The sequence below is a fragment of the Barbatula barbatula genome (assembly GCF_947034865.1).
Source record: "Barbatula barbatula genome assembly, chromosome: 15".
Lineage (NCBI taxonomy): Eukaryota > Metazoa > Chordata > Actinopteri > Cypriniformes > Nemacheilidae > Barbatula > Barbatula barbatula.
This window is the reverse complement of record NC_136778.1, coordinates 2,053,526-2,076,115: the sequence shown is the minus strand read 5'-3', so window position 1 is coordinate 2,076,115 and position 22,590 is coordinate 2,053,526. Positions and strand designations below refer to the sequence as shown.

At 39.2% G+C, this 22,590-nt stretch overlaps 1 protein-coding gene across 3 annotated transcripts in view; it reads right to left on the bottom strand.

The window, feature by feature from the left end:
* dnmt3aa (DNA (cytosine-5-)-methyltransferase 3 alpha a) overlaps positions 1-22,590 on the bottom strand; it is a 30,582-nt gene that overhangs the window by 6,993 nt on the left and 999 nt on the right. For 2 of the 3 annotated variants that reach the window (XM_079475093.1, XM_079475095.1), the window contains exons 2-19: positions 21,645-21,798; positions 16,352-16,459; positions 11,864-12,092; positions 11,329-11,372; positions 9,539-9,685; positions 4,735-4,977; positions 4,425-4,583; positions 4,174-4,281; positions 3,851-4,007; positions 3,261-3,410; positions 3,144-3,188; positions 2,981-3,060; positions 2,768-2,880; positions 2,123-2,306; positions 1,712-1,796; positions 1,356-1,501; positions 431-521; positions 111-259 (exon numbers count right to left, since the gene is read on the bottom strand). In XM_079475093.1, coding sequence (XP_079331219.1) covers positions 111-259; positions 431-521; positions 1,356-1,501; positions 1,712-1,796; positions 2,123-2,306; positions 2,768-2,880; positions 2,981-3,060; positions 3,144-3,188; positions 3,261-3,410; positions 3,851-4,007; positions 4,174-4,281; positions 4,425-4,583; positions 4,735-4,977; positions 9,539-9,685; positions 11,329-11,372; positions 11,864-12,092; positions 16,352-16,459; positions 21,645-21,686 — 2,280 coding nt within the window. In that variant the 5' untranslated portion in view covers positions 21,687-21,798. Of the gene's footprint in view, positions 1-110; positions 260-430; positions 522-1,355; positions 1,502-1,711; positions 1,797-2,122; positions 2,307-2,767; positions 2,881-2,980; positions 3,061-3,143; positions 3,189-3,260; positions 3,411-3,850; positions 4,008-4,173; positions 4,282-4,424; positions 4,584-4,734; positions 4,978-9,538; positions 9,686-11,328; positions 11,373-11,863; positions 12,093-15,314; positions 15,438-16,351; positions 16,460-21,644; positions 21,799-22,590 lie in introns of those variants that run through there. The other variant, XM_079475094.1, reaches the window with a different exon arrangement.

Genomic DNA, 22,590 nt, shown 5'->3' with positions numbered 1-22,590 from the left:
TTTTTTGTGACCACTTGAGGGCAGCACTTATAATTGCACGTTTAACGTTCATCCAAAATATGTCATGGAGGGTCTGTTTTGGTGTCGAAGTGTGTTGTGTGTGTACACACCTCAAGAAAGCGTGAGATATCTCTTTTGTCGCTGACTCCCATGGCTACAACGTTTTCAAACAGCCAGAAGAACGGTCGATCATCTCCATTTTTAGGCCGAGCTTCATGAAGCAGCCGATAAAACTCAAAAAACAGACGGCCTGTACCTTCTGGGAAATACAAACACAATACACTCCAAAAACCATTGTGTAAAACATCAGCTTGAGACACACGCAATATCTTAGTACATAATCAGGATCAAGTATTCCAGCGTGCCATGTAATCATTACAAACATCACATATGTGAATTGATATCTATGAATTTGAAGCAGGTGTCGTACCGAAAAGGCCTTTCCGCGCAGGGTTGACGATAGACAGGTCATTACAAGGACTTCCACCAATCACAAGATCAAAAGGCCCCCACTCCTGAATCTACAGAGACAATAGATTCGATTTCATTCCATTTTTTTATACAGCGTTTTTTATATTCTTGCAGTGTTTCAAAGCAGCTTTACACTAAGAAAACAAAGCATAAAGAAAAACACAGAAAAAGGTACAGTAAATGGCATAGAAAGAGTAAGACCATTCTAATAAAGCCATGTTCATTTAATTTACAGAACCCGGCTAGAAGACCATTCTAATAAAGCAATCTCCCAGTGAGCAAGCCAACATGGCCAAGTGGCGAGGAACCAAAACTACATTGATAAATAAATTGTAAACAAAAACTCAAACCAGTCTCAGCCGGGAGGGCTAGGTCTCCTCTGACGTGTTACAGCTGCACTCAGTAACTTTATTTAAAAAAAAGGTTACAGCGTAAATGTTTTTGATCCGTGAGGAGACCTTGATAGTTGTGATTTATTAAATGCATATTTGTTTAAAGCTGTTAAAGTCTGATTTTGTTAGTGAAAATTGAAATGGTAGTTAAAGGTGCTTCAGAACTGTTTGTGTTCATAAATTCTTCAAAATATCTCAATTTGTGTTCATCAGCACAACAATTTACATTCTACTAACATTCTTACAAATATCTATCTTTGTGTTTAACAGAACAAGGAAATCTATATAGGTTTGAAACAACCCGAGGGTGCTTAACGTCATTGTGGGTGAGTAGAGAATCACACAAAGTAGATTTTTGGGTGACCTTCCCATTTAAGACTGCTTTTGCGACCGATATCAGACAACAGAGGAAACACAACACATCACAGTCGCAGAGAAAGAGAGAGGGATCAGATGTATGTCCGCAAGAGACATACAGTGAGAGAGACTCACATGTTTGTGTGTGACGTTCCTCACATCTCCCACATACGTGACTCGTCCTTGGTGTCGAACCATCCCGACTGTGATAGAATCTTCACAAACCTCCGACGCCACATACCGCTCCACATGAATGCCCAAATCCCGCAAAACCAGCAGCCCTGAGGAAACAATCACATGTCTTCATGTCTCTCGCTTTTATCCAGAGCGACTAACAGGAAAACGATGAAGCCATTCATCCTTAGAAGACGGTAATATTCGATTCAAAGTAAACAGAGAGCTCTTGGGGAAGTACGTCACATGGGTTTAGAAGGACATGATGGTGACACACACATGTGTAACAGGTGTTAAATTGACAGGTGTGATCTCACCTGTGGCAATGCCATCAAATAAAGAGAGCACTCTGATTGGCTGTCTCTTCTCTGCCGGTACTGGCGAAAATAACTGTGCTGGTTCCTGACAGAAAATGAAAGAGAAAAAAGAAAAGCATGAAATGACTGATCTCTCCTAGATAGCAGCGAGATTAAATGGAAACGTTTGCTTATGTCTTATCTGCATCTTAGATATCTTCTTTTTTTCCTTCTATGACTTGTATTGCTATGTTCATGGCGAGAGATGTGTTTAAAAAAATGTGAATCAGACCTAAAGAAGTTTTGGTTGCCACTTGTGTTTTGACCTGTTTTGGTGACTTTGGTTGCTCACAATTGTCTGAAAACGTTGAGAATATATGCAGGCGACCAACCATTTGATCTGTGAAACATAGAGACACTATATGAACTCACAAATTCCTGGTCATGGTTGTTGGCGAAGAACAGCTGTAGACGTGAAGTCCAATCATCTCTGCGTCTCAAGAGGCCAGAGACGTTTCTACTGCAGCACATGTAACAGTTCCAGGGGTCTTCACGAATCGCTTCCTGCGCAGAACCGGCTCCCACCAGCAGATCCACACACTCCACACAAAAACACCTACACACACATACGCAGTCAGTATACACAGATCTCTCTTTCTTCAAACCTGCAAAGAGTGCTTGAGTGAACTATCCCTTTAAGTCTAATAAGCGTGTCTCAGATGTTTCTCCTGATAAAGAGTCTGAGATCTCACAGACATCTAAGAGTTTCAGAAGAGATCTCAATAATTTCTCAAACTTGGCTCAGATTGGTCAAGTCTGCAATCAAAAGTCAATATTACTGAAGATCTCTACCTCCACAAACTACGTTCATTTCACACCTCCTTACTCTTCAAGTCTTTCTCTTATGTGTTTGAGTTTTTATTTCTAAGTGATGCTTTTATAAAACAATGAAGAACTTCATCAAATCTCCTAAACTGTGAAAGGGCAATTTACGAGCAGTAACTATTTCATCTGGAAATGGATGATTGACAGGTCAGAAGGCGGACTTGAGGTCATCTGTATAACTGAAGGACACACCTGCAGCAGTTGTTGTTTCCACACATGAGCACCTCTCTTCCTCCGCAGCAGATGGTGCAGTACGACTGATACCCATCGTCATCGTACTGATACGCACACTCCAGGAAGCAGTTCTGTAAGGGCAAAGAATACTTCCTGCATCAGCACCAATCAGCATTCAGAACAGACTTGACTGACGGCCACAAGACTGTGTGTGTTTGTGTTTGCGTTTACCTTGCAGCTCTGACACATCGCTCCGCCAAAAAGAGGATGTTCTAATGACACGTTCAGACTTCCACAGGAAATACAGACATCTGCACACACATTGCACAACATGAGACACTGTCCCGTTTTTTTTTAGGGGGGGGTCAAAGGTCACCGCCAAAAGATAACTCACCTTCGATATTGCGACACTTTTGTCTGATCTCACAGATGAGCCTCTCTAAAAAAAAAAACCATGTAAGTGTATGAGAATATTTGTGTTTACGTGCGTGTGTGCGTGTGTGTGTGATACCTCGGGTTCCCTCATCTATAATCTCCTTGATTTTAGGTTTCTCAACGCTGTTCTTCCTGGGTTTTTTGGTAGGGGGCGGAGCTGTGTAAGCCGCAGCCTCAAACTCCACCCACATCTCAGGATACACCTCTGTATAAGGGCTTCGCTCCGCTAGAGGAAACACAAACACACACACCAATGAGAAACAAAAAACGAAATAATATCTCAAATCGCCAAAAATGTAAGACGTCAGATCACTGAAAAAATGAACTTTTCACGATATAAAGTTATATTTGAATGTTTCAATAATCTTAAATAATCTGGTCTGAACTATCAACATTCGTTTATCTATACTCTTTCTGTACGTAAGAAATTGACTCTTTTGTTTATATGATAAATGTAACATAACAGTGAAACTCCATTAGAACTCAACTACAAACTCCATTATATATTTTATTTCAACATCAGCGGATGGAAGCCAGTGACCAATGAGAAACACGAACCACAGGAGGGTGAGAAAATGACGATTTGTTTTATTTTGAGATGAACCAACCCATCGAAACAAATAAAACACTCTGTCTTCAGTGGTTGCGTTTTCTATCAGTTGTTACCTGGCGGCGGCTCAAGGCCTTTGGCACCGGAGGGGAGGAACCCGGCACTGGCCCATTCGATCATCTGCCTCGTCTGCAGTTCCACACTCTTCCCGGACTCAGAATCATCCGTGGAAACACAGACTGGGAAGGGCTTACCTGCACGTGTGCTCGCCGTCTGCACGCACAATGTGACAAAACATAAACATTTAGCATGAACATTTGAATAATTCAAGCAGAATATTATCAAAGATTCAACAGATAAAGTTGATCGTTCCAGCCATCAGAACAGAGTCAAATGTCGACTCGCATATGGTAACACTTTGTCAGTTTGTGTGACTTGCCTGTAAAACTTCATAAATGGCTTTTCTGTACATCGGCTGTTTGTTGTAGGTGGGCTGATGAAATGACGTGCAAAATGCACTCAAGGGCAACAGCTTTTCCACACACACCTGGATAAAAATAAACATTGAACATGATACGGTTCTCGCAGGTCAACTGGTAGAGCTGTGTCTTGTCATTTTGGAAAAAATGAATAAATGCACATAGAGAATGTCTGTAGACTGTCTTGTTTCTGATTGGTCAACTGACTCACCACTGAGAACTTGCCATCTCCAAACCACATGACCCAGCGGGTGGCTTCCGCGGCTCGACAGCGACTCGTCATCCACCATGACACGATCCGCCCGGGCCACCAGGAAAAACCCCGTAACTTGCCCCAGACAAGCTCTCCGATCCCAAACCCATGACCGTCCTGACACATACAAAACGTGAGTTCTATTAAAATCAACCCCAAACGAACATCTCACTCTAGTTCTGAAATGTCTGACATCATCAAACCATCATGTTTTTAAATTTCTGGTTTCATGGATCTGTATTATTTTGACTTTAGAGAGGATGTTTACCTCATATTCCAGATCCATGGCTGAAGGCCTCGCCATGACTTTGTTACCACAGACGACGGGAGGCGGCTCAGGCGTCGTAGCAACCGTTGGGGAGGCGGGGTCAGTGTGATGCTGCTGCTGCTGCTGGGGTGTGGCCGTGGATGGAAGATTGATGGCTGACTCCTCATCATCTTTCTGAGAATCGGCTGCCGATTGGTCGTCCATTACGTCACTTAAGTTGGACCCCAGTGGGGGTGACTTCTCCTTTAAGACAGAGACACAAACTGTTAACAAGACAAAACACAGTACACACCATACTTTATACGACCAAACAATGTTTCAAAAATAATTCATAGGAATTATGAGCTGTTTTTATATTGAGATAATATGATTTTCTATCGCTTTGATTTCAGGTCATACTGCAAAAATCCAACCACTGCCATTGTTCAGATCGCTCAGTTTTACCATTCCAGTTAACATCTGCGACCATTCAGAGCGAAAGTTTCAGTTTTGTGTAAAGAAATGAATGACTGTTCTCCACTCACAAGAATATACGGAGAGCAAATGGAAACTATAGCGTAAAGGAAAAGTGCGCATTGATTCCAGTGTGTTATTTTCTCCTATTCCAGTTTAAACTGAAAAAAAAAACAACCGCTGGCTGAAGGTGCCGAAGAGCTCTTATCCTCTCAGCAGCGTGAGACAGTGAAAACTTTCATTGCTTGAGGCAGCTGTGGTTCCTCTTTTGTGACCTTTGACAAAAGGCTTGTCATTTGACCTTTAACCCCGCTAAACGGCCAACCGCAGAGCAGCTTATCGCACAGAAATGCTGAAACACAGCTCTGTTTGATGGGTCAATGTGGAGACACAATATGATGCATAAAGAACCGCAAAACACAAACACATAGACAGAAATGTTTTCGTACTAAATAATGATATTCAATATGCCTTAGCCCTTAACGTAACCTTCCCTCGCAGAAAACACATCAAATAAAACAACATTTGGCCAAATAATAAGCCTCTTGAATAGTGACTTCAAAAGGCCTCAAATGTAAATTGTGTATAGACAAACCGTCCTAGAGCATTCAAAACATCAACATACATTTGCATTTGTCTTTTAATTCATTTAAACTATACATTTAATCACTACATGTAGACACACACAAAGCCCTAGTGAGCTGATGAAAGATCCAAAGCTGTTTGTCAAGTTTCATTGACATTTGTTAAATCACTAATAAAACCTATTTAGAATGGTATCCTCAATATAGCTTTTTCAACAGTAACAACACAGACATTTATAATCGATAACGCACAGCACCGAAAAAAATCATAATAAGTATATTAATAACCAACATTTATCGCCATCTTGAATTGCAAAAACTTCACTGAGCTGTTTGCAATGCATTCTGGGATTGTCTCATCCATGAGAAATACAAAGGATGTTGCCTTAGAATTTGGCCGAAATTATATTTGAAGGTAGCGTACCGATGCTTTCTACCTTTGGAAACAGCGTTCGTGTCGGGAGCTCTAAGATGCTTTTAAAGGCTTCCTAGGTACTAGGCAGATCTTGAACAGATTGCCTTCCTCTTCCTCTCCATGACGATATAGTGGTTGTGTTGGTGGTTACCCAGCAGCCCCTGGCACACATGCTAGTGCACCGTGGGAAATGCGGTTTTTAAAAGTGAATCGTATTTCCTGATTTAATCCACATTGCACTCAATTATAGCTCAACACTACAAAAAAATTAAGCTATTTTAATTTTGATATTAAACTTTTACACAGTCACTGAAGCAGTCTGATACATACTGAGGGAAAATGACGAAGGCAAACTTTATTTATTTATCTATTTACAATAATATTTTAATTTAAATTCAGTCAAATTGTATAGCCGACACATTCTGCAAATACAAAGTGTCTGAAAACTTCGGACACTGTGAGTTGACCTCGACATGTCCTCTGACCCCTTCTTTAAGGCCATTGACTTTTGACCACAGTTAACACCACCTTCAAGAGCTGAGAGCTTTATGACCATGACCCGGGCGGGATGACCTCTGACCTCACCCTCACGGTGACTCTCCAGTCTCTGTCCCTCAAATCTACAAATAACAATTCATTCCGTTAACCATTCAGACACACAAAAATTAAATATACAAGAGCGGGTTTCTTGAATATGGAAAAACAAGCCACTCAAATACACTGAACATCTCAGAAGAAAATATTATTGCTCAGATGTTTCTCTTTCATACCTCGAGAGAAAAATGTGAAAAATGTATAAATTCATCACTTTACAGCCAAACACTTGGAATTCAGCCAACTTACAGAAATATTTCACTTCAATGTGCAGTAAAACACAAATATTCTCTCTCTCTCTCTCTCTCTCTGGATATGTTTAGATTAGCAAACGACAATACCACCAGCACTTTTGTTGTACAGTATAGTAAACAGTATATATTTTGCACATTTTTGCATATGCACAAAATACATAAATGACCCAAGTAGCATAAGTAGTATACTTATGTACTGTACTGTATACCAACCATGCAATGATGCAATGCAATTGTCTATTTACATTGTCAAGAGTAATCGTCAAATTTGTTTACTTTTTGTCTCATACATTTGTTGTAATTTAGTTAAAAGTAGTCAATAAACTGACTGTAATCTTTATAAACAGTGTACTTACAATGCATACTACAGTTTAAAACATTTACTGTACACTGGATAATGAAAACAACTCAACAAGCTATACCTCTTCGGCACACATACATACAAACTACATGCTAATGTGTCTGACCTGCATAAAGTTTAAAACAGAAAGGCGGGGGGGACACAGACTTTGTCTTTGTCTTGTTAACTGTGTGTGGGTCATGTGACTCTTGTGGGGCCTGCTGATTGGTCAAATAAGGTTTGCATACACTGGCAGAGGACCAGGCGGGTGTCCGCTGCAAAAACTGAACGTGACCGCGGGAGAGTGGAATACGAGCAGAGCGCGTGTGTTTGGATTTGTTAATGATTGATTTTGCTTCCTGGGAAGGAGAGGATTTTACTAGGAGTCTGAAAACGTCATGGATACCGTGCATTGAAAAACACGGAAAAGTGCAATTAAGTCACAATTTATGACCTAACAAAGAGAGAGAGAGAGACTTCCCAAAATACAAAAAACATGCATAACAATAACACAATTACAATTAATGATCTTATATTTGTAGTGTATTTATAAGCTAGTTCACGACATGTGCACTATTCTCTCTCTCTCTCTCTCTCTCTCTCTCTCTCTCTCTCTCTCTCTCTCACACACACACATGTTTGTAATTAGGTCTTCGTGAAGCAGAGAGGCTGCCAGATTTTGATGAGATCCAGAGCCTGCATCAGTGGGCGGAGTCTCCTCCCCGCTGCCCGACACAGACAACCCTCACTGGGTGAGCCAAGGACACATCAGTCCCCGAAAGCCCCCATCCCTCGAGCCCCTCGAAAAACACACACTGATACTTACACAAAACACTGATTCAATCACCTAGTCTTTGAAACTCGGCAAGTGGTTAGAGAAATGTTACTTGCATCATTCATTGCCAGGCCTGACTTTTTGGCATTTTTGTGCACTAGTTTTGGCGGAACGGATTTAAACAAAAACACACACGGAAGAGGAGAAATGTACAACTTGAATCAAGTTTCAAAGCCCGTTCACACTAAAGACAATAAATATTATTATTTTATTTTTTTAAATCATAATAGCTGTGTCCACAACACAACTACAATGATAAAACAGTTGTGATAACATTCAGAGCAACTGTTTCCATATCATGAAGGACAAAACACGGAAAGCCAATCAAAACCCATTTAAATGTAAAAAGCTGCACGTTTAAAATGTGTTTATTCAGCATGCAAGCTTAATAAACATACGGTCATGATCCATTGATGTGTACGCTAATATATTTATATTTCTCATTCTTGGTGTGTATTGTCTCTTTAATCTGATGATAACAGTATAGTATAGTATAGTATACTGGGGTATATGTAAGTGAATCTAGTACGTTTTAGGGCGAGTCCTTCGAAATGCTTTACGAGTCTTTTCACGAAGTATTAACTGAACGTGAACGAGAGCATCTTCAGAAACAAAGACACAAAATCTCAAACTAAACTTGACTTCACCTCAGCCAAACTTTTGTCCTGTGAAACGCAAACTCACACAGCACACACCTCTACAGGAAACAGGGCCTCACGATGTGGCCGAGCACACGCTAAAACAAAAACACACATACACGTCTGTGAGGCGAGCAGACAGTGTTTAAGTAAAAGCCAGCCCCCACCCTAACTTTCCACTGATGTTCACTTTCAGTTCACTGGACAAAAACACACCAGCACAATGTGCATTCAACAAAGCCTTTCTGATACTAGCTTTTCCACAAAATTGTTTCCAATTCCACACACACAATCTTTCGGTACTCTGGACTGATGGAGCCTTTTTCCAATAGCGGTAATTTCCACTAAACTGAATCATCATACTGTATGTGTAAACATGAATCTGGTGTGACAGAACCACTTTTAAACGTCACCGTGACCATATAAAGCAGGCAAACACGGGAACTGTGTTATAATGCACAGGATACAGGAAAGAAAAAGAAATCTCAAGTAACATTTTCTCCCAATAGAGATTTCAAGTGCTTTAACAAAAGTATAAAACAATGCCTTTAATAATTATGTTACAGGAAAACCTCAAAATGACTAAACCAACATAATGTCACAAATGCGGTTGTTAGACCCGGAACAAGTATTCATCCACACATACACACAATAGCGTCATTCTCTCTCTCTCTCTCTCTCTCCCTCTCACCTTCGCTTTCTTCCAGTTGGCGTACAACTCTCTCTCTCTGCGACTGATGTGATAAGGGTCTCCCGCCTGAAAGGTTTCTCTCTGTACGGGTCGTCTCCTCAGACTGATGTCCCAGCCCTGACGGACCCTCTGCCGGCCCCCGTCGCTCTACAACACACATACAACTTTCTTACCCACCTCTAAAGTAAATCTGCTCCACCGAAGTCAAACACATTCATTCATAAAACACAAGCTGAAAATTTAAAAAAACTATCTACTATGCCGAAGATTTGTTTATATCGTAAATCAATCTATATAAACTCAATGTATTTAAACTACAGTTTTTCTTTTGTTCTTAAACGACACGTCTGTAACACGTTATACAGCCTGTAAACACATTCCGGTGGCGTGCTACAACCTACAGAAACCATATTACAGCCTCGCACGTTTGTATGTCACATAAACACATGAAAACACACACAGTCTGGAACGTTCCATCCACATGTTCTTGTGTTCTCGGTGCTATTAATCTGTTTCCTGTGATCCGAGTCTCCTTGACAACCGCGTACGGTAAAAGAAGTTTAATTCATCACAGATGATAATCTCTGTGCGATGCATTATCGAAAGATGTCTTGGTTTAGATCACCAGATAGTTTAAATGCAATCGCAGCAACTCTCACAGTTAAGCACAGTTTTCCTGTGTGATTGTAATTGTATTTTCGTTTTACTCAAAGATATGTGGATGTCACGACAACTTCTGCCGTCTTAGAACGGCCAACATTTCAGTTGTTTTGGTCAACCGCAGTAAAAATCAACAACTTTTCCAAGATGACAACATATTGTACAGCATCTGGTTGTAAAAACAGCAGGAACTTATACTCCAGAAGAAATGGAACAACCTTTCACAGGTGAAAATGTGTTGGTAACGCAATACTACAGAATTTCTATGGTAACGTTTTATATTGTGTTAGCTCACACCTTCATCTTGTTGGATTGTGTTAGTTGAGCATTAATTGGGCCAGATTTACTAACACTACTGTCGTTATTTACTGAAGACACGCATTGAAAATGTGTGTGGACACAGGTGTTTTACACAGGACCTTATTGCAAATGCATTTGTAGGAGTTTACTCTTCAGATGCCAACTTTACAGGAGTTGAATATCTAAATGAATCACGCCATGTGGTTTAATTCGGTTTTGCGTTGGCCATTGTACTGGTATTTGCGACTTTATTTAACACACAAAAACGCTTGTGTTAGACCCTGCGATGATATGCGGTGCTCTTGGTAGATTGCATTGGTCATTATGATAATGAGATATTGCGCTTGTTTTTTAATGATAGTAAATCACCCACCGAATTTTCACTCCTATCGGTGCTTTTCTTAAATTGCGCTCTTACACCGTGTCTGCACTGGACGCCAATGGCGTGTTGCGCCGCATCCAGTGTCGACAACATTTAAAATGTTAAAATGGGTTCTAATACGATCTATTGTGTTTTATCGTGTTGCTTTGCTATTTTGCCCTGTTTAGTAAATAATGCAAGTTGTTTGGTAGATGTTTGGGTACACAACATTTGGTATTCTTATAGCCTACATATGTCCTTTAGTATTACCAATCACCCTTATATTTGTCACTGGGTTTTGCAAATACCCAAATAAAAGTTTTAAGGAATCAAAAAGTGCTTGTCAAATTTGACAAAACGGTATTAAATCGTTTGAAACATGAAAAATATATTTATTTGAATATAATGTACATATTAAGAGCTTTAACTCAAACAGGCATGTTTGTGGGGAGCCTGCTGGGGTCCTCACCTCTCCTCTGCTGGTGTCACTGCTGGTGTCATCGTCTTCCATATCTGCAAGACAAACACTAAGATCATTTAAAGAACAAACTAAAGGCACAAAAAGGAAATAGAAATAAAGACTAAAAAAGTTCATGTCAACACACTTCCAAAGGAGCCTTAAGATGACTTAAAATGATTTAAATCAAGACAAAACAAGCATTAAAATAAGCAAAAAGTGAGATATTTCCCCTTTATATTCTTATAACAAATATACATAAAGCTAGAATATTTGATTGGGTGATAAATAAGACGTGGAGCCTTCAAATATTGTTGTGGACAGCGGGGCCTTGAAGTCAAAAAGTGCAAAAAAGATCAGCTGATGCTTGAGGTTATTTGGTTTAAAGTTAATAGCTGGTGTAATAATATTTGTTGATCAATTCTCTCAATACTGTGATGGCAACAAACCTCCGTTTCCAATTAGCATGAATGTCTTACTGCCGATGTATTTTTCTTAGAAACTAGACTGTGGCCACAGATTAAATAATAATAGATGGGTGACTTACGTCTCTCCGGGTGTTCAAGTTTCCGTCGCCCTCGCTTTTTCCTTGGAGTGGAAGGGGCGGACTCCTCGTCTGGTCCAGGGGGCGTGTCTGCGCCATTCCGATGGGTGGACTCAGGGGAGGAGTTATTCCGTTCCAGGTTTTTCTGCAAAACCCGCAGCTCTGTGTTACCATTACACGCCGCCTGTTTCATACAGGCCACGCCTTCACCCACACGCCCGCAGCTATCCACCTATCACAACAGAGACAAGGAGGATCAGTAGAAGGAATCTTGAATGGTGAATAGATTCAAATGTCAGCGATGTGGGATATGAGTGTGTATGTGTCATAAAGCGAACGAGAGTAGCTAAATGAGTGTTTGGGGACTACCTACTTTGCAAATGCAGGGCTGATGTTCTTCTAACTCATACGTTTCAAATTGACGAACACGTACGAAGAATGTGAATAGAGTTCATTTGCATTTTACAATGATTTCATCATCCATCATCCATCAATGCAGAAAATAAGCAGAAAGGCAATAAAATGTTTAAGGGGTGCTGTGATCTCCTGGATGTCCTACGGTGCGACGCTGTCTGTTAACTTGACGACGAACAATAAAATCCTCGTTTTTTTCAGAAAGCTACTTTTACTACTACTGCTACTTTGCTATATGCGAGTTTATGGACGACAAACTAATATGCACATACGAAGGAGTCAATGCAGTCGCACACATTAGCGGTTGCTGGTTTAATTAGAACGTTTGACGTTGGGTTACGACGTTCTTATGCTGCTGGCGTTTTCTTTAAGCAACAGGTGAGAAACTCTATGAACCTTAAACAGCCTGCAGGTGTTTCAATGCCGACACACACAGTTTATGTTTTCCCTTCAGTAAAGACTGGTAATATATTCCACATTAACGCAATGAGAGCAAACATTTTGGAAACGCTTTTCAATTTCATACGCTGATATTTACCGAAACGTACCAGAATGTGATATATGTATGACACAATGCGAAGGCATTCTCAGCGGCGCCACAAGAGGCGACAAATACCCAGATAACACGGGTACGCCTCCGTCGCTTCGACCCGCCAGCCTGACAAGCGGGTCTGTATACGGCGCCACCATGGCAGCAGGATCAGATGGCTGCTTGTCGGAACTGGATTACTTATCCCTGTTGCAAGTCTTGTCTATGGTGTATTGTGTACATGTTTTTCTCCTCACCGTCCCCATGTTATGCTTTATCTTCTTCTAAAAATAAATTTCGTTGCACTGTACTCGTATGTGTGTAATGACAATAAATTGAATCCAATCCAATCAAAAGATGTTTGCTAAGGATCTGAAATACATCTGATAAACGTGTTAGAAAAGGCAGTTTTACATACATTCTCAATCATAAACATCTTGCAGACATCTTTAAGATGTCTATAGATGTAAAGCAGATGAGCAAACAACCAAAAACATATGTCTTGCAGATGTGAATGCATAAATCACATGTATGTGTGATATCAGGAAAGCGGGCGTTCATTTCACTACAAAAACGTGTCAGGTTCAAGTCATTCAGCAGAGCGACTGTACATTAAAGAAATTCTAACATGTGATACACAAGAGTGTGTTTAACATTCATCTACTAAATAAACTTCAGTTTTCAGTTCCTGTGAGTCTCCAGACAGCAGCTGTGTAAAGATGACAGCGCACCTGTGATGTTTTTATTATATGTCTGTCGTTGTAAATCTTTTATCTGACACTTTCACTGAAACAAATGTGTCACTGGTGGCACGCAAACAAAAGAATCTGTTCCCAGAACTGATCTAAACATGACATCACGTACAGAGATTTTCAATGCGAAATTTAGACTTTGTGACACACATTTACAAGACTTGTAATGATAAAGTCTGACACTTTTTTTTGTCTATCAACATAACTGTCTGGCAACATAACAAGAATCTTGTATACAAGATTACATAATACATTGTTTCTAAATTGAGCTTGTTGTGGCGAAAAGATTCGGAAGTCTCTAAAGGGATAGTTCACCCATTTTCTTTTATCCTGTGGTTGTCAACAGGGGGGCCGTGGCCCCCCAATAAGCCTAAGGATGACGAATAATTTAAAATTAGACAAAATTAGCATTGAAATACATTTTTAAACAACCAAAAAACAAGATATTTCTTATTATTTGTCCATTTTTGCTGTTCATTTTCAAGCTCGGAAATGTTTTATTGGGTACACATTTTTAGCAGGAGGGGGTCCTTTTTATTATTATTGAATACAGTGGGGGGGCCTTGAAGTAACAAACTTGAGAACCCCTGCTTTAATCATTTTCTTGCTTTCGTGTCATTACGGATCTGTACGACTTTCTTTCTTCTGCAGAACACAAAGGATGATATTTCGAAGAATGTTGATAAACAAGCAATACTGGCCCCTGATTGATATCCACTGCATGGACACATTTGAGACATTTCTCAAAATATCTTCATTCGTGTTCCAGAAGAAAGATTCATTGATAAATTATGAAGAAATGTTATTTCTGGGTGAAGTATCCTTTTAATAAGAAACAACATCATGGTGTTTCAAAGCATTTCTCTCCCAAGTGAAACACAAAGCGAGACACACAACAAAATTTAGACCATGCTTTTTTTTTAACCTAAACATGTCTGCATAACATCCCTAAATCCATTCTTCTATAAACTAAAGGCATACACATTTTGTGAACCTGGTTTTTACAGACGATTTACACACTAAAATTGATTTTGCTCGTGTTTCATGAATGGCCTAGTGACGGCAAACCTGACACAACCTGTCCTGAGACGACATGCTACATTGGCGTCAATCAGATCGAAAAGGCTTAGGACTGACTTCAAATGTGTGAGTCATATGAAGTGCTATTTATACATTTTGGTGCAAAAAATTGAGAAAGTAAAAACTGCCAAGCTTCCTCTTTTGTGTTCTTCTAAAGAAACCGCATTCAGGCTTAGAAGAACATCACAATATAGAACGGTTCAATAAATCCTCTCACAAAGTCACACTTCATCTACTTTACAGGTCATTCAAACGCACAACTACTCAATTTATTAATCATAACTATTTTCCCTATTGGAGAACAAAAGTAAAGTCATTACAACTATGAAATAAAACAACTGTAAAAATGAAAATGAGGCAACCACAAAATCTTGTACACATTCAAAACATTCTCTCATTCAGTTCATGAGGTGCATTCTGGGATAGTACTGAATTAGTATTTTAACTTTATATAAAAAAATTACATACATAAAGAAATGAATGCGTAGACACCGGTGATTAAAAGCTCTTAGAAACCTATTCCATTGTTGCACAAATACATTTAGTCAATCGTGGACACACTTAAGTCTGATCGCAACAGTTTTCCTCCTCTCAGAACAAGTACGGTATGAACATTCAGCATCTGTTCTTGCACAGAAACCCTGAATTTTAACAGTTTACAACATTGAAGACAACTTACCATGATCATAGACAACGCAACACGATTCCCCAGAGTCCACCTGCCTCTGTCTCTATCTCTCTAACACTGCCTCCCTCTATATCCCTTTGTCTTTGACTTCAGACTTCCGTCTGGTCATGTGATCACAACTGCAGTAACCGCACGTTTCCTGTGACTCTCATTCAGCTCGTGTTAAGATAGCCATCCCGCTCTCAGCTCCGTGTAGGGGTCCGGAAGCGATGGGGGTTCAGTCACAGGCAGACACGCCTCACAGGTGGCATCAGGACAGTGTAGCACTTTAAAGGGACCGTCCCTGTCGCTAGTGATCTGATGGAATGAGTAAGGTACGTTTCTGTCTGTGTGTTCACTTCGGGATGTAACCTCAAGTGAAAATTCTGACGACTTGTACTCGCCCTCGCGGCACTACAAACCGTTACGACTTTTATCGCGTGAAACGGAAATGGAGAAGATAAAGAGATTCAAAAATGAATATTCTGTCATCATTTACTCACCCTCGGGTTGTTCCAAACCTGTATACAATTCTTTGTTAGATTGAACACAAAGAAAGATATTTGGAAGAATGTTAGCAACTGAGATTTCCGGGGCATCACTGACTACCACAGTAGGAAAAATAATTGTATATATATATTTTGTTCTGTTAAATAAAAGAAAATCTTTCGAGTAATTTAGGAAAGCAAAAAGAGTTCTGAGGCACCTTTTAGTTTTTTCTACAATAGTGGTCAATGAAGCCCCAGAAATGTCAGTTGATAAAATTCTTCCAAATATCTTTCTTTTTGTGTTCAATAGAACAAAGAAATTCACTCAGGCTTGAAACACCCAGAGTAAGTAATTCATGGCAGAATTAGGGGAACTATCCCTTTAAGAAGGCCGTCCCGGGTTGTGTTTAGTAACAACGAAAGTAGAAGGGGAAAGATGCTGTCATTTTCATGATAGAACGACACAATTTTATTTTGGGTCCAACTGAGTAAATAGATAATTTGGCTACAATTATGAGCTTGTGTTTCATAATGTGTGTATGCTCGTGTGTGTGTACTCACTACCAGTGCTTTGCGTTTCCGAGCCGGCCGTCCGACTCTCCGTGACGGCGTTTCCATCAGTTTCTCTTCTTGTGCGTCGTTGCACACTTCCTGTTCCATCTCTGGACTCTACAAAAGCACATCATTACAACAAAATAAAAGCATCCATTTTTTGCTTCACACTTTCATAAACATCTGCTTTATAATAGGACTGTTCTTGGACTAGCTTTAAATATTATTTAAAACCGAAATTATACAGTTTTTACTGTTGTTGTTTAAACAATAAAAATCTCTTTGTATATGTAGTTTTTTAGGAACGCACACACACACTGATGACCCAATCAGACTAGAGACAGCGGTTACTAAGGTGAAAATACTGCTTAGCAACTGTCTCCAGCAGGTCAGGATGCTGCTCAACAAGACAATGAGGTCATTTGCCCAGCAACCATCCCGATGTCTAAAAAGGTTATTTATTCACTACTGTTATCACACACAACCATAAAAGTCAACACACACGTTGTGCAGCTTTAACTCATCTGCTCTCTCTCACTTATACACAATTCTGGCTTAACCTTTAAAGCTAAATGTCGTTTAAACAGCTCTCTCGGGTCAAGGGTCACCGAGGGAGTCTTTCTGATAATGATGAGAAAATTATAAGGGGTGTGAGACTGTCTAACCTACCTGACCGGATGGCAATAATCATTAAATATTAAACCAAAATCTATGAGACAAATGGAAACACCAAACCATTCACCAAAACACAAGAGACAACCATAGTTTTCATGCTAAAGTTGTGATTTTAACAATGCACGGTTTCATTGGAAGCACGCACCTGGCCCCAAGTTAACTTCCACTCTGTGTAATTTATATCTTGATCAATTTATATTAACATTAATTTATATAGTTTTATTGTATAATAATTGTATTTAATAAAGCAATAAGCCCCAAATGCACTGTAACCCCCTGCTCCTCGGGGCTTATTGCTTTTGTAAAACGCAAGGTTTCATAAAATAAAGTAAATAAAATGTTATTTAGCCTATATTGGGGAAGCAGTTATAAATCAGGGTATTTTATAACACCGGAGAACTCTGCTCAACATATCAGAATCAAGGACCAGAACTGACCGTTTTATAATAAACTATTTGTTGAACGAGTCGTGTAAATGTTGCATTTAAGTTTAGCAAAGCAACAGTTCTCCTACTGGTTACCCAAAATAATACTAATAAGTTAGAAATACTTTTAACTTGGTAGATAATCTTATTTACTTGTTACTTCTTTTGCTTGTTTTTCAAAAATAAACTACAGGGATTCCAAAAAGCGTGCATGCGCTGTAATGTTTGTATATGTTGTTGCTTTGAAATGTCTACACACCTCCTAAATACTGTATATCTCCTGTATTGTTAAAGTTGTGACATGGACTCCACTATTCTCTCAAATGTAGAACGATTTTAAAAAGCGTTAGTTTATCTTTATAGTTTTTGGTGAGAGCAAATGTTAACTGTAAAATTGCATTTCAAAAACTTTTTTATGGCTATGAGGACATCTCCACATTTCGTCATATTTAGCTCACAGCTTACAAATTTGTCCCCATACTAAACCTACGTAACCCCACAAATACACACACGCGGAGCGTTATAAACTCCAGTGGTGGTTACATCATTCAGACCTTCGGTGGGTCAGTGGAGCATGTGGAGATGTGCTGGACCAATGAACTGCTAAGCTCTCCAAGGAATTAGCTCTTTCAAGAATAATGACAGATTCTACATACGGCGAGCTCCAAACATCTGACTACAATAAAGAAAATAAAGTTAACCACAAGCTGAACTGAAAAATGAATTTTGTATCAACCATTTTGGAATGCTGCTCCTCTGTGCTCCAGCTGGCACGAGCTCCACGAGTTTGTGCAAAACACGATGATCTGTTATCTCGGCCTGATTTGAGACAGTTCCATAAAGCCTTTTTTCTGCCTCAATTGATCAAAGTAATAGAACCTTGAATTTAATTCCTGTTCGGTGCCACTGGTCAACCACACATGATTAAATCTGTCTTAACGCTTAAGGGGAAAGCCGAAATTCGGTTATCATTTATTCAACCTCATGTTACTCAAAACCCGTCTCTGTGGGTTTGAGTCTATACAACGGAACTCAATGGGGCCCAACGCTGTTTGCTTAACCAACTTATATCTTCATATGTGCTCTTCAGTCATCCAGATTTGAAATGACACGAGGGTGAATAAATGATGCTCGAATTTAATTTTTTTTGCCCTTTAAAACTCTTTAATGCAGTGGCAATTTAACATAACAAATAAGACACTGAAACAAAGTTACATGTTGTTTTTTGTTAGAAATGTGGTATAAAAATGGCAATATAGTTTTAATATATTCATTCGAAACGGCGTCGAGAATTTGGTTCTGAATTAACCAGACTAAAGGCCATTTCACATTGAATCCGTGTATGAAATTACCGCACTTAAAAAAATTAAATAGGACCTCACGAATTGTCAATCACATTTAAACACTGCCTCCGATATTTTCGTCCTAAGTAAAACAAATTTGGATTGGGTTCGTTTTCGATGCGTTTTTAGCAAGTAGCAAGCATTTTGAGAGGCATTTGGACAATTCAGAGATACCGCACAAACGAGCGCCAAATACGAAAAAACACATACGAACATTTCGGACTGTATGTGCAGAGACCTTAAGAATACTACACATCAGAATAGCATTGCTAGTTAAATATTGTCAAACATTTTTAACATGATATTAATTCCATTATACAGTATTGTATAATATACTGTCAGAACATCTGAGTAATGCAACATCATTCCGGTTTTGTCATCTTTAGACTATTTCTGTCATCAGCAGGTTATTTTGGGCCACTGCTGTTGCCAAGCAACCAGACTGGGCCGAGAACAGGAGGTTCCCTAGTGTATTGAGTCTGCTGGGTCCAGCACCTCTCTCTCTCACCATCTCTCACCATCTCTGTGTAGATTTACGCACAATCATACTCAAAGAAATGACTAAAGAAAATCTGGACGAACACTGTCCTAATGCTTTATTATATTGTAGTCCAATGTCATCACATATCACATCAGTTCCTGCTCATCTGCTAGAAAATTATTTATTGTGCATAAAGGACAGAATACTGTATAGTTCGAATGTGCTCAGCCAAAAATTGTAATTAGTCATTATTTATTCATCGTCATGTGCCTGAAAATGACTCTTTTCTGTGAAACACAAATTCTAATTTTGAGAAATGTCTCGGTGGTTAATGCCCACACAATGAAAGTCAATGGGGTTGAAATGTACCAACATTCTTCAAAATATCTTCTTTTTGTGTTCTGCATAAGCAAGTCAGATTTAAATATGACGAAATAATTTTGGGATCCCTTTAACATATTTATACTTTCTTCATTAAGGAATAAACTCTCACACCGTGTCAACACCGAATGTGGCGCGGCGCGATGCGACAAGAGACAATAGAACGCATCACAACCCATTATAATTTAACATTATGTCCACACCGGACGTGGCGCGACTATGCCATTAGAACAAGCCCTGTTGGATCGTATGCCGCATCCGGTGATGACACTTGTCAGTTTCAAAATGAACAAAGGAATAAAAAGCAAACACAATTAACATTCACGATCTTAACTCACACACAAGTTCTGCCCAGTTCACAATCGACTGCTGAAGGTCTTGTAACTGATTTACCAGTTCAACAGACCCTACTGAAAACACAACGGTTAACCAGTCAACTCCTGTAAACAAACCGTAACACAGCGTTACTCAGTGCACATTAACAGACAACTCCAAACTGTTAATGGTTAAAAACGTTTCTGTCTGTCATTCATGGCCTCGTGTTCATCATGATATGGAAGTAAACTGACTTTCATCCTGCAAGAAACCCTTCTGACATCATCACCAGCCACATTTCTCAACATATATGAGTTCATTCATTCCACACAGATCAGGAATGCCTCTGGCCTTTCTGAAACAACATAAGATCAGCACACTTTTCTCCTCTCTGACAAAAAAGCGAAGGAAACAAACTCTCAGAATGCCTACAGACTTGGCACTGAACTTTACAGATCACTGGCAGAATTTCAAAATAGTTTAGCAACAGATGAAAATACACATTTATCATACGCCCTTTCAACTGTAAGAGAAGCCGAGCAGAAAAACTGAATTACTAGAGCATTAACACACACAGTTGTAACCTTGAAGACACTGGATCTCTGGAGATTTCTTAAGGTCAGGGGGACTGTATTTCTCTCTAACCTTTCCCGGGTTAATCTTCATTCGTGCTTTTAATGAGTTTCTCTAATCATCCATGTGGTTAGCGGTAAGACCATTTATTTCAAAGATTATTCATCAAAGATTTCAGTTAGGGAGGACCTCGCCTGATACTAGCAGGATTTTATGAGTTTAGATGCGAGTTGGTTCAAGATCGTACGACCAGGTATTACTACATGTTGATCTACTCTAAAAACAGTATAGCATTACATTAAATTGCAGCAATGAAAAAGCAAACAAAATATTACACTTAACCTTACAATATAGATATAAGAAGTGATGAGCATCATTTAAAGAGCGTTTACTGAAGCTTTTACACTGTATCTCGTCAACTTTGTGCTATTACTTTCTGGAGGAATTTATTTACATTTATTTCTTTAACAAATTCCCTTGAAATAAAAATAAATATAATCTACAATCGTGTTGCCCGTTATCAATAAATATTGAAAATAATTTCACTTCATTAAACATTTGACACTATCCGACGTCTACTGCGCAAGCGCGTACTGTAGTTAGTTCTTGCCATGACGTTCTGGAGGATTTTATTTACATTTGTTTCAAATATCTCAAACTTTTAACATCTCCCCATGAAACAAAAATAAATATAATCTAAAACTGTGTTGCCCGTTATCAATAAATAGTGAAAATAATGTAACTGTTGAGACTGGTTTACGTTCGGCGTCTACTGCGCAAGCGCGTGATACTGAACTTAGTTCGTGCCATGACGTTCTGGAGGATTTTATTGACATTCATTTCAAATTTCTCAAACTTTTAACATCTTCCCATAAAATAAAAATGTATCTAAAAATGTCTTGCCAGTTATCAATAAATAGTGAAAATAATTTAACAGCATTAAACATGTTGACACTAGTTGCGTTCGGCGTCTACCGCGCAAGCGCGTGATACTGTAGTTCTGACGCTTTACACTACTTTTACTTGCTCGGAACCTCATTGATAGAGAGAGAGAGAGAGAGAGAGAGAGAGAGAGAGAGAGAGAGAATGAATTAACGTTTCGCTCTTACCGTTTTCTTAGCTTCTGCGTCACAGTCCAGATCGAGAGGCATGGTCAAATAAGATGCATTTAAAACAAAAGAAGAGTAATAAAAGACATTAAAATGTTGATGGACTTGTGTGGCGATGAAACGGATCCACCTTCAGACCATCAAATCCTTCTCCCTGTGAAAACAAATACAGTATTAACATCACATATATTCATCATTACAATTGTATTATTATACGGTAGAATACATGAATATGTTCCTGCTACAAGGCGACACATTCGCACAGCACAATTGTAAACTGAACGTTTCTCCTCACGTGTTCGATTTATCTCATACGGGATTATTATCTCATGATTTCACGACAGTCGGTGAAAAAAACACGATTTGTGTCACGCAAAACAAAAACTGCAGTCAGTTTGTGTTTAATGTGGAAGAGTGTCCGTAACATGGCGGGCGCTTGAATCCCTGCCAGTTTCTCTTTCTGGGCGTCGAGATGCGACATCAGTGACGCTGTGGAAAATTATATTTCACTTAATATCATTTCATGACATCGTGCTTAAGACGTCAATGCGTCAGCAGAATAGCAAAAATCTCAAGCACTCAGAAAATATATGAATTTGATTTAGATGAATCCGACTTGATTCAAATCTCATCAAAGCATTAATGATTCTGACGTTTATCATTACTGATAATGGCGAGAGAAACCCTTACACACAAGGTCACTATGCATGACCGGAAAACACTCGGAACTGGGTTTTATTGATTAAGAACAAGTTGAAAAAAACTTGGTTTAGAGCTTGTTGACTCCTTGACTTCTGGAGCTGACACATCAAAGCATTTGTTGGAAATGTATAAAAAAACAGGAGAGCGGTTTAAAAACACAAAAGTTTTCTTCTGTTAAAGAAATTAAATTCTTATTTTATAAATCTGACCTCTGAAAAGTTTTAATGGAGTAATAACGTTATGG